General features: G+C 45.4%; 1 protein-coding gene across 1 annotated transcript in view; it reads left to right on the top strand.

Moving 5' to 3' along the window:
- Window positions 1-14,666, top strand: part of LOC140739928 (dedicator of cytokinesis protein 7-like) — a 222,135-nt gene that overhangs the window by 170,739 nt on the left and 36,730 nt on the right. Inside the window, exons 26-31 of the mRNA XM_073068608.1 lie at window positions 1,248-1,394; window positions 3,305-3,429; window positions 4,559-4,722; window positions 8,765-8,889; window positions 9,773-9,952; window positions 12,078-12,210. Of these exons, the coding sequence (XP_072924709.1) occupies window positions 1,248-1,394; window positions 3,305-3,429; window positions 4,559-4,722; window positions 8,765-8,889; window positions 9,773-9,952; window positions 12,078-12,210 (874 nt within the window). The remainder of the gene's footprint in view (window positions 1-1,247; window positions 1,395-3,304; window positions 3,430-4,558; window positions 4,723-8,764; window positions 8,890-9,772; window positions 9,953-12,077; window positions 12,211-14,666) is intronic.

Raw genomic sequence — 14,666 nt, 5'->3', positions numbered from 1 at the left:
GAGCCACTCCAGGGGTTTCTGACCTGCAGACAGAAAGCCATTCCTGGGCCCTGCTCTCTGTCCATCCAGCCCCAAACCCGAAACCAGTCTGCCCTGAGAACCAAACCAATTACATCCCCAAATTGCATCAATGAATTTCAGAGAGATTTGTACTGAAAACAAAAGCAAAACATTCCATAGAAATAACAGCATGATTTAAAAGTTTTTAAAATAATGCTGTTTATTTAACATGAACTGTTTCCCTCCTACAAACATTAGAAATGAGCCTGCCTACTTACTGTTAGGAATTGCCATAATTAATTAAAGTAAATATTACTGCTCTGCTGCTTTGTCCATCATTTCCACAGAACAGTAGTTACTACTGTAGTCATAACGTAGTTAGGAAGTGTGAAATTCAAACTTCCGTGCACCTCTTCACCATCAACAGGCAGTCAGCTCACCCAAGCCAGTGGAAGGCCAGTTTTGCCATGATGTGAAGCAGCTTGACTGAGAAAACAAAATAGACCATAGATTCACCACCCTCTGGCCAAGGAAGTTCCTTATCATCTCTGTTCTAAAGGGATGTCCTTATATTCTAAGGCTGTGTCCTCCGGCCCTGGACTGCCCCCACAATACGGAAGAGCCTCTCCTTGTCCACATGTGTGGGGGATGCTGCTCTAGCTCTGGGATATTGTTCTTGTATCTGTCCCCCCAAAACTGAAGGATTCTTTAACACAGCAAACCTATGTAGCCAATTTTACCGAGTGATAAACAGAAGATTTGTGCCGGGAAGGCAATCTCTGTTTAAGGCTTTAAAATTACCTCAAGAGTAATTTGCGAGGCATGTCAAACTGTCAACACTCACGGAGATTGGTTGTTGGAGTGAAGTTTCTTCTGCACTGTGGTGAACTACATATACCTGTCTGGACACGCCCCCCCCCCACTGACTGCTCCTGTGGCTCCTCCCACAGACCCCTGTATAAAGGCGATTGAGGCCTGAGCCCGGCCTCTCAGTCTCCAGGATGTAGTATGGTGGTCACTCACTGCTCGTTCCTTCTTCCAGTCAATAAAAGCCGATACCTCACCTTTATGTCTCAGTGAGTTATTGATGGTGCATCATGCACCAACATGGGTGGGGTAGATTGCCCTGATAAGAAGGTGGTTTTAGGCTCGCAGGAGCATTTAAGTTTTTGTCCTCACATTGTCTCCCGGTCATGGAATTCCCCATCGGTGCCGTGTCCTGACCCCACCAACGTCTCTGTGCTTAGCTTTCAGATAAAAGTAGCAAATGGCCGCACCTCCATGAAAGGCGCATCGACTTCCTGAGGATCGTCTGCAGCCATGAGCATTTTGTCATTGTAAACCTCCCGCTTACAGCAAGCGTTGGGGCACAAGACGGCGACAACCACATGGAGGTAAGTTAGAAAAAGTTGGAAATTCCCAGACTAATGTATCAAGTCTTGTACACCAAAGACTTACTATACTCTGCACCTTTAATCCATTACATACTGCACCCACCAATCTCAGTATAGCAAGCAACCCAACCCCAGTAACCTGAATGCTTAAACTCAGTACAGCCTGTTCCCACCAACTCTTGTACAACTTACATCACTACACCCAGTATATTGTACACTCTCCAACACCAGAACATCATGCACACAGAACCTCTGTTCAATCGAACCTGCTGACTCCAACGCAATCTGCAACCCGAACTTCCTCACAGCCAGAACCCAATAAGATCAGTGTCCCAAACTCCAACACGCCTGACAATCTTATTACAAAGTCCCCTCCCAACCCCATTACAACTTGTACCCCCAAGTTCCAGTTTAAGCATACCCACCAACCCTAGTACAGTCTGTAGCTCCAACTGCACAGTGCAAATGCACACACTAAAGGCTGATTTATACTTGTGCGTCGCATCTACGCCATAGGTACTGCATACCCTACACAGTACCTACGCCGGACCCTATGCCGTAGGGTGACATGCACCTCCCCAAAAATGTAACTCACGTGTCGCGGCGACGCAGACCGCAACAACTGTGATTGGTCCGCTTGGTAGCACCGCATTTCCGGCAGCTTCTTCTCCATCGTGTCTGTACACCGATGCGAAATAGATGAACCAAATCGTCAAATCTACCTGCCGACATGCGAAAATGTTTGAAATGCATTTCGTCGTCCATGTCTCTCACGAAGAAACTCAGTGGCACAGAAACTCCACCGCCAACTAGCGTTTTGGTGCACACCAACACATGCTTGCTACGGCATAGAGCGACGCAGAAGTGAAAATCAGGTTTACCGCGTATTTTATGGCATAGCCCGTACGCACAAGTATAAATCAACCTTAATCCCACCAATTTGAACTCCCAACCCTAGTACAAGCTACAGCCAGAACTGTAGGCAGCCTGCAGCCCCAACCCCAGTATGACTCACATCCTTCTCTGTTTTTACTGCACCTCTTTATGCGGTATGCTGGGCACGATGGAGCGTGCCTGTTGTCCATCTGCTTGGAGGCTGAGGCTGCAGGATTGCTTGAGGGCGGGAGTTCTGGGCTGCTGCACGCTATGCCGACCGGGCATCCACATTAAGATCAGCAGTCCGTTATTGCAGTCCAGACTGCTGGCCAGTGTCTGGCCCCTATCCCAAACCTATTACGATAAAACGCCTGCTACGACCACAGCAGGAATTTCCTTCAATTCCTTCCAAAAAATCCCCAACTACGCAGTACGCCCACAGAATCGAGGCACTGAGACTAAGGATAGAAAGTGTGGGAATTGTTCCTTTGGCCTGGAGATTCATGGCCCTAAAGGAGAGCCAAGTGAACTCAGCATGAATCAAGTACCCCGTGCCGACCTACAGGATCCCTTCAAAATTGAGCTGAACCAGGTCTAAGAGACTATGTGAATGCCTTCTGTGTGGTTGAAAATTATGGGGATGGCATCCAGGGGTACTCCATCCAGGAGCTCTTTAATCAGGACACTCAATTCAGGAATTCTCTATCTAGGGGTTCAGACCCCTGAAGTACCCAGACTAAGAGTCATGCACCCTGTAATCTGTAGGAAGTTCTTTATATTCAATTATGTTTATTTTTCATTAAAATTTAAATATAACATATTAAAGCATAGCGTATGCAGTTAAATTTGTGATCACAGAAACCGTGGTTTTTGTGGTTAGTCCTATGGCCCTGGAATCATTTTGCTTAGTGTTAGGATGCAGACTGGTAAAGGTGAGGTAAATTATTCTACTGACCAGTCGGGTTCCAGGTCAATTTAACATTCTTTTACAATCAGCTTCCAATCAAAAAGGAACAATACTTTTTTTTATCCAGAATGTCATCACACATGAGTCAACTGTTGAGATCTTCAAACTTTCCAGAAAATTCCGTCAGCAGCACTTTTTAATTGGGCTCCTCCTAGAAGAAATCATCAGTGTACTGACAAGTGATTCAGAGAGGTGAGTGAACTCAAAAGTAGTCCTAGAGACAATGGGGCTTTGAGAAATTTACTCTCAAACTCACTCAAACACACCTCTCTCTCTCTCTCTCTCTCTCTCTCTCTCTCTCTCTCTCTCTCTCTCTCTCTCTCTCTCTCTCTCTCTCTCTCTCTCTCTCTCTCTCCCCTTTCCCTCTCTCTCCCCCTTTCCCTCTCCCTCTCCATCCCTCCCTTCCCCTCTCCCCTTCTCCCCCTCTCCCCCTCTCTCCCTCTTTCCCTCTCTCCCTCTCACTCTCTCTCTCACACCCAGGCACGCGAGTGTGTGCATACACACATATACACATATATTCTCACCTCCATACCCTTGTGCAACACACAAACGCTCACACACGCATTCACATACACAAAATCTCTGTAAGCCAACTGAGCAAAACACCTCATATTCATATATAAACTTAAATTAATTGATCATTCACACAATAACCTGATAATAAATAAATATATATACACTAGTTTACCAACTGACCATGAACTGACCTTTAATTATTTTAACATTGACTTTGTTAAAAAACTGTGTACACTCATCTCAATCTTATCCATGTATGATTACACTCAGACCTAGTTCAAGGAGTAAAGAGATTACCTAAGAAATAGAATCAGGAGTAGGCTGTCTCTTAGTAGGAGTAGGAGTAGGAGTAGCTCAACCATTCAATAAAGGTCATGGGTGAATTGCTTTCAGCTAGTGCAATTTTCCTGCAGCAATCTCTTACCCATCGATTTCCTCCATGTCCGAGAACTTCTTGATTCTTTTTTTAATCCATTCAGTTATTGAGTGCAGATCTCTTGGCACAGAATTCCAACGATTCGCTACCATCTACCATCTCTGTCCTGAGTGGCCAGCCCCTCATTATGAGACTGTTTGCTGATCATGCCCCATCTAGAGGAAACACCTCTGAAGCTGCATTTTCAAGCCCTGAAAGAACGTGCTGATTTCAGTGAGATCGCCTCTCACTTGTCTAAACTCCAGAGGGTATAGGGCCAGTCTGTTTCATGTCTCCTCATAGGAAAATCAGTCACGCCTGGAATCTGGCTGTTGACCCTTGAAAGTACTCTTTCTGTTTTGCTGTGCATTAACGGTGCTGTTGCATTAGGTTGATAAGACGAGAAGCAGTAAGCTTGCTTCATTATCTCCTGGCGTCACACGATGGGGATCAAAGATTCGGGAACATCAGGACGAAGGTGAAAGTGGCAGCCTTGTACCTACCGCTCCTGGACATTATCCTGAATAGTGTCAGCCAACTGCAGAACATGGCGGGTAAGTAGTTTGTTTTACTACTGTCACAAACGTTGCGATACAGTGAAAAGCTTTGTTTGCGTTCCACCCGGACAGATCATTCCATTGAGGTAGTACAAAAGGGGTTAAAAAAAACAGTGCAGAATATAGTGTCACTGTTACAGTTACAGGGAGAGTGCAGTGCAGGACAATAAAGTCCATGGGCCAGGGTGAGGTAGACTGGGAGATAAAGTGTTCATCTTTAGTTCAAGTTCAAGTTTATTGTCATCTGTCCACATATATAAAACCAAATGAAACAACGTTCCTCCGGACCATCCACACAACATATTTCACACAAGCATCTAAAACAAAATATTACTACAAATAGGTTGATAAAATATATTTCAAAGTACGTGCAGTGTGCAACACAGTAAGCGGCTCATTGTTCTAATGTCGAGACCTTACTGGTGGCAGGGTATTCGTTAGTCTCACAGCCTGAAGGAAGAAGCTGCTCCCAGTCTGGCAGTCCTGGTCCTGGTGCTCTAGTGCCTCTTTCCTGGTGGCAGTGGGTCAAAGAGATTGTGGGATGGGTGGTAGGGAATCCTCAACAATACCTTGGGCCCTTTCTGTACAACGCTCCCAGTAAATGCCACAAATACGGGAGACAGAGACCCAGGCGATCCTCCCAGCAGTTGCTACTATCTTCTGTACGGTTTTGTGTTCCGATGCCTTGCAGCACGAAGACGCAGGCAGAGAAGACACACTCGATGTTGCTCCTATAAAGAGTTATTACAATGGGGGTGGCAAGCCTTGAACGGCTCAATCTCCTCAGAAAGTGTAAATGCTGTTGTGCTTTTTGACTCATGAGGAAATGCTGTGGACCCAGGTTAGATCGTCCATTATGTGCACAACAAGGAACTTTGTGACCTTCACTCTCTCCATGGCAGAGCCATTGATGTGCAATGGAGAGTGGTCATCCTGAAGTCCCCAATCATCTCTTTTGTCTGGTCCACGTTGAGACTCAGGTTGTTGTTCTTGTACCATGTGACAAGCCTCTCTAGCTTCTCATCGTTGTTGCCGACAAGGACAGCCACTGCAGTGTCATCATTGAACATGGTGATGCGGTTTGAACCGGCAGTGCAGTTGTGAGTCAGCAGCAGGTTGAGCACACAGCCCTGGGGGGAGGGGGGCACCGGTGCTCAGCGTGACAGAACTTGAGACGTTGCTGCCAACTGAGACTGACTGGGGTCTTTCCCTCAAGAAGCCCAACATCTGGCTCCAGAGTGGAGTGTTGAGTCCCAATGATGCAACCAGCCTCTGAGGGATGATCATGTTAAACTCTGAGCTGAAGTCGATGAACAGCATCCTGGGGTGTGAGGCGTCATTTTCGAGGTGGGACCGGACGGAGTGGAGGGCTGAGGCTATGGCATCGTCAGTGGACCGGTTTGAGCAGTCGGCAAACTGGCAAGGGTCCAATGTAGCTGGCAGGTGGAACTGTATATAATCCATTACCAGCCATTCAAACCACTTCGTGATTGGTGAGGTCACTGCCATGGGGCAGTAATCATTTAGTCCAGCTTCTGTCGCTCTCTTGGGCACCAGAATGATGGTTGCTACCCTGAAGCCTGCAGGGTCAGTAGATGTGCAAAGAGATATCAAAGATGTTCGTTAAGATCTCCGATAGCTGGGCTTCATGATCCCTCAGCACCCGACCAGGGATGTTGTCCAACAACATCTCGCAGTTCTGTGTGAGTTTAGCCTGGCTAAGATCCTTCTCACTTCCACTGTGACCATACAAGGTACCTGCTCCTCAGGGGCAGCGGTCTGAGAGGTTGTTATTATGTGAAAGGTCCATTCAAGAGTCTTATAACAGTGCAACAGAAGCTGCCCTTGGGCCCGGAAGGACATGTTCTCCAAGTTTTTCTGTCTTCTGTGCAATGGAAGGGGAAGAAGAGAGAATGATGGGGGTGCAAGAGGTCCTTGATTTTGTTGGCTGCTTTCCCAAGGTAGCGGTATGTGCAGACGAAGACAGTAAAGGGGAGGCTGGTTTGTGTGATAGACTGGACTGCTTTCTCAACTCCCTGCAATTCCTTGCAAAGCTGGATAAATGGAGTCAGTAAACCAAACTGGGATGGTGAAACTGAAGTCATGATGAGATGCCAGAACCACTGCCATTTTTAGCAGCTTTCAAGACATGGTTACAAGTGCCACAGTTGGGTTGTGGTCACTAGGGTCTCTGGGGGTTAGGAGCCCTAGGTAGATATTATAATAAATGGCCTTCGACACCTCACCTAATTCAAAGTGATTCCAGTGCCTTTGACCAGTAGTCCTGGTTGATATTGGGAAGTGTCTGGATCTCGAGGGAACGTGAGCTGAAATCTGTGTGACATTGATGGAGGAGTGTTTTAATGAAGTGATCCGCTCTCAGAACAAGTCGCACACCAACAATCCTAATCCAACAACCTAGCAACCAAACCATCTTGTGAATACAGCAGTCCAAACCGATAGCTTTGATGGACTTAAAGGGTACATTTGGATAGTACCTTTCACCACCACAGATTGCACCAAATGTCTTTATATGCAATTAAATGTTTTGAAGGTTCATCACTGCTGTAGGACATGAGAACGTTTGCTGTTTGAGACCCTTTAGGCAAAATAGGAGGGAACACGGATCCAAAGTTCATCGAGGAGCACTTGGGGCATTGGTATTGTTCATAGCTTGCATGAAGCTAGTTCAGATGCAGGAGTTCCTGGTATAGAAAGTTTCTGCTGAAGAATCTGTGCTCAGTGCTATCATATCTTAATAAATTCAGTGTAACTTCCACCCTGTTTGCGTGTGTTCTATGGGCTGAGACCTGCTGATTCAGTGGCTCTCCCTGGTTACTGTTAGCTTGTTGCTCTGTTGACACTTCCCCTAATCACTTTGTATAATTCCAGAAATGACGATCATGGACACTGCTCTTCTCACATTACCCAGAAAGAGAAATGAGGCTGAGAACTCAATGAGTGACACAACGGTTGCTGTAATGAGCAGTGTTATCAATAAGTGCATGAATCATAGAACACTGCAAGAATGAAACACTGTGTTCACGTTTAATTGTCATTCAACCATATGCATGTATACAGCTAAACTGGGTCAAGATGCAAAATATACTACAACAGTCACACAAAGCACATATAGTTACAATGGCAATAACAGTCACAAAATAATATTAGCACAAGTCCTTGAGTGGCAGGGCCTGAAGATTGATGGGGCATGGGATGTTGTCCTGGAGCCATGTTTCTGCAAGGACAAGCATGCATCAGTTCCTCATCTCACACTGGGTCAGCTGCAGACTTGTCTACCAGGGAGCAAACACTGGAGAGCAGCACCAGTGGGGAGAGACTGCCTGAGGGGGCCAGCTCCCGACCCAGCATGGAGTTCCGGCATACCCACCTTTCCCCTGTTCTTCCCCACACTGCCTCTGGTACCTCTTCCCTGAGTTGCTGTAACAGGTGATGCCACAGCATAAGGGCCTGGTCCATGCAACAACCCAAGGCCAGCGAGAGAAATGAAAGGACTCATGCATCTGGGGATTACATGATAGGAAAAGTGGCAATGGAGACACGGAGCCTCAGGAATTTTCCTTTCATAAGGTACACCATCCTTGTTCATATGTGAACTCAGGGGTTCTGTGATCTGCTGGCTCAGAATCTCTTACAAAATTACTGCTGCCACTGAAAACAGTTTCTGCTTAGATCATAAACACGATTTGTACTACAAACGGTGGAACAGCAGAACAACACACAAAATGCTTGAGGAACTCCTCTGGTTAGGCAGTATCTATAGAGGGGAATAAACAGTTGCCGTTTTGGGCCACGACTCTTCATCAAGACTGGAAAGGAAGGGGGAAGAAGCCAGAATGAGAGAGTTTGGGGGGGGGGGGGGGTGGGAGGGTGGTTGGAGAGGCCTGTGTAGATCTGACTTCACTAGTTCTAAGACAAAGCAACACTGATGCTTTTCAGGAGCACAGAAGATGTCAGACTCCATTTTCTCAGGCCTGCTGATGCTCCCTTACCTTTATTTTCCATTGTGTTTTTTTAGATTCTGACAACTCAAGGAATAAATTGCTTAAGTCGTATCCAAATCCCAGGAATTCCACCAGCGGCATGATAACGTCACCAGCTGTGCCCCCCTCGACAAACAGACACTCGTACCCCATTTCAGGGGTAAGCCGGTTAATTCTTTGCATCCCAGGAAATTTTCAGTCCATGTGTAGCAGGCGGTTCCTTGTCCTAACTCCAGCAGCACAAACCGGCTTCACTCATTAACCTACAAACGAGCTGGAAATCCAAGCAACACACTCAAAATGTTGGAGAAACTGGCCCTGCCGAAGGGTTTTGGCCAGGACCGTCGACTGTACTTTTTCCCATTGATGCTACCTGGCCTGCTGAGTTCCTCCAGCACTTTGTGTGTGTTGCTCATTAACCTTTCCTGAATCTCTCCAGATAATAATTAAATCGTTAATTGCATGGTAGTCACCGAGGTGGAGGGGGAGCCTTCCAATTAATCCCTTTCCTGTGTTTTCTGTGTTCTTTCTTGCAAGTTTTTCCTTTTTAAACGATTCCCTTGTAAAAGTTAATGCTGATTGCATATACCAGATCAATGTCTGGTATGGGGATGGGAGCTACTACACCGGACTGAAGAGGGTGGTAAATTTAGCCAGCTGCCTTGGGTACTAGCCCCAGCACCCAGGGCTTGCCCTTTTCTCATTGTTACTATCAGGAAGGAGGTACAGAAGCCTAAATTCAGCTTCTTCCCCTCCGCCATCCCATTCCTAAATGAACATTGAACCTGTGAACACTACCTCACTTTTTAAAATATAATTTATTTTTTGCATGATTTTTAATCTATTCAATATATGTATACTGTAATTTATTTATTTTTCTATTTTTTCTTCTTCGTTAAGTATTGCATTGAACTGCTGCTGCTAAGTTAACAAATTTTACGACACATGCCGGTGATGATAAACCTGATTCTCATTCTGATTCTGACTACGATACACTACTGAGCATAATCAAGATGCGTATAATAGGTTTTCTTTTTTTACAGCCCCTAGGTCCAAGTTCCATCGCGTCGGAAGTGACCCAGACCCTCCTATTCTGCTTTCTGTGGGTTCTGAAGAATGCAGATGAAACGGCCCTTAAAGAATGGATCCTGGGGCTTCCAGCCCAGCGGTTGTTCAGCCTTCTGCAGCTCCTTGACCTCTGTGTGTCCACCTTTGAGTATGAGGTCAGAGGGTGATAGATACACACATAACACCATTTTGGAGTTTAGTTATCCTAATAAATTTGTTTAAGGGAATGATCCTTATTGAAAGAACTTGAAAATGGCTTGCTTCTAGGACTGCAAGAGCGCCAGATTCATTTAATGCACAAGCCCAGACTGTCTCCCGGGCCTGTCTTATGAAGAGAGATTATTAGGTCAACTAGGTTTGTATTCATTAGAGTTTAGAAGAAGATGGGGTCTAATTAATTCTGAGGGGGCCTCACAGACTGGAGAGGATGTTTCTAGGTATCTAGTGCTCACAACCTCAGGTTTCAGGGCAAGAGATTTGGGATGGAATTGAGGGAAAATATCTTCACTTGGTGGCGTCCTGTGGAATTCTCTAGAGGCCAACTCACTGAACTGATTTAAGGATGCGATAGAAAACACAAAATGCTGGCAGAACTCAGCAGGCTAGAACAGCATCTATGGGAGGAGGTAATAACGACGTTTCGGGCTGAAACCCTTCATCGAAACCCTCCTGATGAAGGGTTTTGGCCCAAAACGTCATTATTACCTCCTCCCATAGATGCTGTCTGGCCTGCTGAGTTCTGCCAGCATTTTGTGTTTTTTATTTATTTCCAGCATCTGCAGATTCACTCGTGTTGCCTAAGGATGCAATAGGTTCATTTTGGACACATCGAGGAGAAGAGGAAGGGATGAGAGAGTGCAATGTTGTAGCGGATGTTCAGCCGTGATCACATTATGGTGGGACAGGTTTGAGGGGCCGAATGGCCTGCTGCTGCTGACTGCTGTTTCTATGTGCATCTTCTGAGAAATAAATCAAAGTCAAATGATGTGAGTATAAACTGTAAATGAGCACAGAGAGAGAGGGAGTAGAAAGGATGCCTGCTGAGATTGGGGTCCCTCTCAACCTGGCACAGAGAGGAAAGGCAGAGTTGAAACTGTATCGTATTGTGGAGCAGTTATTGTCCTCAGTCAGAAGCAACCCGGCCCTATGTGCTGAGCTTTAAGTCTATCCACAGACACATCTGAAGTTGTAAGGAACAAGACAGAGTGGACATGGAGAGGATGCTTCCAACAGTGACAGAGTCTAGAACCAGAGGACACAGCCTCAGAGTAGAAAGATAACAGAGACATGGAGAATTTTCTTTAGCCAGGGATTGAATTCATTATTGCGGACGGCTGTGGAGTCGTTGGGTATATTTAAAGTGGAGATTGATAGATTTGCGATTAGTAAGGGCATTACGGTTATGGGGAGAGGCAGGAGAATGAAACTGAGAGGGAAAATAAATAAGCAGTGATCAGATATCAGAGCAGGCTCGATGGGATGAATAGCCTATTTCTGCTCCTGTGTATTGTGCTCCTATATCTGCTACCTATTAATAAACTCACTCATCTCCCTTGTCTACACAAAGCTTGCTTTAATGCCCCCTCTCCTCCAGCACCCAGGCAGAGAGGTACTGAAGCCCTCGCATTCTGCGGAAGTGGGGAGCGGTCCGATACTTTGTTGAGGCTGTGACACTGCCTGCACATCTTTTATCAATAATAATGAAAAAAAAATTATGAAAACTGCACACTGCCGCTAACAAAGCCACTGTCCTCGTTCTATACTCTCTCAGCACAGACTGTGGTAAATTGATGAATTGAATCAGTTTATTCTTTATTTTATTTATTTATTGAGAATGGGCCCTTCTGGCCTTTTGAGCTGTCACCCAGCTATCCCCGATTTAATCCTGGGACAGTTTACATTCATCAATTAACCTACCAACTGGTCTTTGGACTGTGGGAGGAAACCAGAGCACCCGTAGGAAACCCACGGGGGAACGTACAAACTCCTTACAGGCAGCAGTGGGAATTGAACCCCGGTCGCCTGTACTGTAAAGCATTGTGCTAACCACTACGCCACTGTGCCGCCCCACAATTATTGTCACATATACTGAAGTATATGGTGAAAAACCTGCCTTGCGTACTGAACACACGGGTCATTTCATTTGGTAAAGTAGAAGAGTACAGTCTGCAGGAGGAGCAATTGCTGTGGGCTGAATGGCCTCCAGGAGGTGCTCCCTGAGCAAACCGGCTTCATTACGGGAGCGAGGAGAGAATGAGCTGACATTCCCTCTGTTCATAGGGCCAGCCGTCCACAGAACAGATCAGCAGCGTCATCTATAGGAAGTCCAGAGACATGAAGTTACGGCTCGAGGAGAACATTTTTGGAACTACAGGAGCCCGGCGGGAAATGATGAACCGCCGGGAATATACAGGTGAGGGAGTTACCGTCTCCTACAGTGGGTGTTAGTACCAGTTACCCTTCTTTCAGGTTCAGTTTCCAGTGTCTCTTCACCCACCTTAATTCCTGGAAAAGTTGTCTTCCTCTCACTCTACATTGGTCCTTCCAGTCCTTCCAGCCACACCATCCAGTATAGAGGTACAGAAATTACAGCACAGAAACAGGCCCTTTGGCCCATCTAGTCTGTGCTGAGCCATTTAAAGTGCCTGTTCCCACCAGGAACATAGTCCTCCATACCCCTACCATCCATGTACCTATCCAAACTTCTCTTAAACGTTGAAATTGAGCTTTCATGAACAACTTGTGCTAGCAGCTCATTCCACTCTCTGGCGACCGTCTGAGTGAAGAAGTTTCCCCTCATGTACCCTTTAAACTTTTCACCTTTCACCCTTGACCCATGACCTCTAGTTGTAGACCCACCCAACCTCAGTGGAAAAGGCCTGTTTGCATTTACCCTGTCTACGCCCCTCATAATTTTTATACCTCGATTAAATCTCATCTTAAACATATACATTCCAGGGAATAAAGGCAAGTTTATTCGTAGAGCACCTTTCAAACGCAAGGCAGTTCAAAGTGCTTTACATAAAACAAGATATAAAAATCAAACATCAAATTTCAGACGATATAAAGAGATAAAGTCACACATAACAATAAAGAAATAAAAGTTACAGTGCAGGAGATTCTAATTAAGAGCTACAGCAAAAAGAAAAGTTTTAAGCCTCGACTTAAAAGAACTTAAAGTTGGGGCAGACTTCAGATCATCTGGAAGGTTATTCCAGATATGTGGAGCAGAGTAACTAAAAGCTGCTTCACCATGTTTAGTTTTGACCCTGGTAAGCAGACCTGCCCCAGACGACCCGAGAGCTCGGGAAGGTTCATAATGCGGCAAGAGATCCAAGATGTATTTTGACCCTAAACCACTCAGTGCTCTATAAACCAGTAGCACTATTTTAAACTCTATCCTCTGATGGACGGGAAGCCAGTGTAGTGATCTGAGAACTGGAGTGATACGTTCTACTTTCTTGGTCTTGGTGAGGACTCTAGCAGCAGTGCCTGAGGGAATTTTTACAGAGACCCATGAAAACGCCATTACAGTGGTCAAGCCTACTAAAAATAAATACATCGATGAGTTTTTCTAGATCTTGCTGAGGCATAAGGCCTCTAACTCTCATTATATTTTTAAGATAGTAGTAGGCTGTCTGTGTAATTGTCTTAAATGTGGCAGTTAAAATTTAAGTCAGAGTCCATCTCAACACCACAGTTTCTGGCTTGGTTTGTGGTCTGTAATAACAGTGATTCTAAGTGAGCACTGACTGTTCAATCCCTAACCTATTCAATCTTTCCTTATAACTCAGGTCCTCCAGACCCCGTAATGTCCTTGTAAATTTCCTCTGTGCTCATTCAACCTTATTTACATCTTTCCTGTAGGTAGGTGACCAAAACTGCACACAATACTCCAAATTAGGCCTCACCAATGTCTTATACAACTTCAACATAATATCCCATCTCCTGTGCTCAATACTTTGATTTATGAAGGCCAATGTGCCAAAAGCTTTCTTTACTACCCAATTTTTAATCCCAGCATAATCACGGGATAAATTACAATGATCAATTAATCTACCAACCGATACATCTTTGGAAAGTGGGAGGAAACTGGAGAACCGATACATCTTTGGAAAGTGGGAGGAAACCGGAGCACCCGGAGGAAACCCACACGTTCACGGGGAGAACGTACAAACTCCTTACAGACAGAAGCGGGAAATGAATCCAGGTTGCCTATACTATAAAGCAATGTGCTAATCATTACATGGGAGATTGACTTCCGACGATTACATGTTCAGGCCTCTCCTAGTCCAGTTATGGTCCAAGTGCAGGGGGAGAGACACTGAAGCAGATTGAACAGTTCACTAAATTTTACTAAGAGCTGTGCAGAACAAAGGAAAAATAATAAACACAAACTCAATCAGGCCGTTAACTAAAACTCTCAAACTGAAAGCTAATGCCAACAATGTGGCTCGGAAGCAATAACTTAATACTAAATACATTCCACTCCTTTACAGCGTCTATCTAAACTGTAGTCTTCCTTCCCAGATCAATAAACAAGGTAAGCAGAGGGTATTACTGTTGTGCTTCACTCAAGACTCGACAACACTGAAACGAAAGGAAGGGACAACCACAATGAAACACAAATTGAGTGGACCGTGCATACTCATGAGAGTGATTGACTATCGCCTTCAGTGAGGGTGCCCAGACTCCACAGCAGAGTCTATGGTTGTGACAGCAGCATCTTGAGACTATGAGCCCTGTAATAGACTTCCCCATCATGGGGAACGTTTTTCCTGCAGGTGGTCGTCCCTCCCACCAATAAAATACAGGACATTGTCTGCCCCTCAAACTCGTCATTGGAAAATGTTGGGTTTTACCTTGTAT

The sequence above is a fragment of the Hemitrygon akajei genome, chromosome 16, assembly GCF_048418815.1.
Source record: "Hemitrygon akajei chromosome 16, sHemAka1.3, whole genome shotgun sequence".
NCBI classification, from domain to species: Eukaryota; Metazoa; Chordata; class Chondrichthyes; order Myliobatiformes; family Dasyatidae; genus Hemitrygon; species Hemitrygon akajei.
This window is presented reverse-complemented; position numbering and strand designations above follow the sequence as displayed.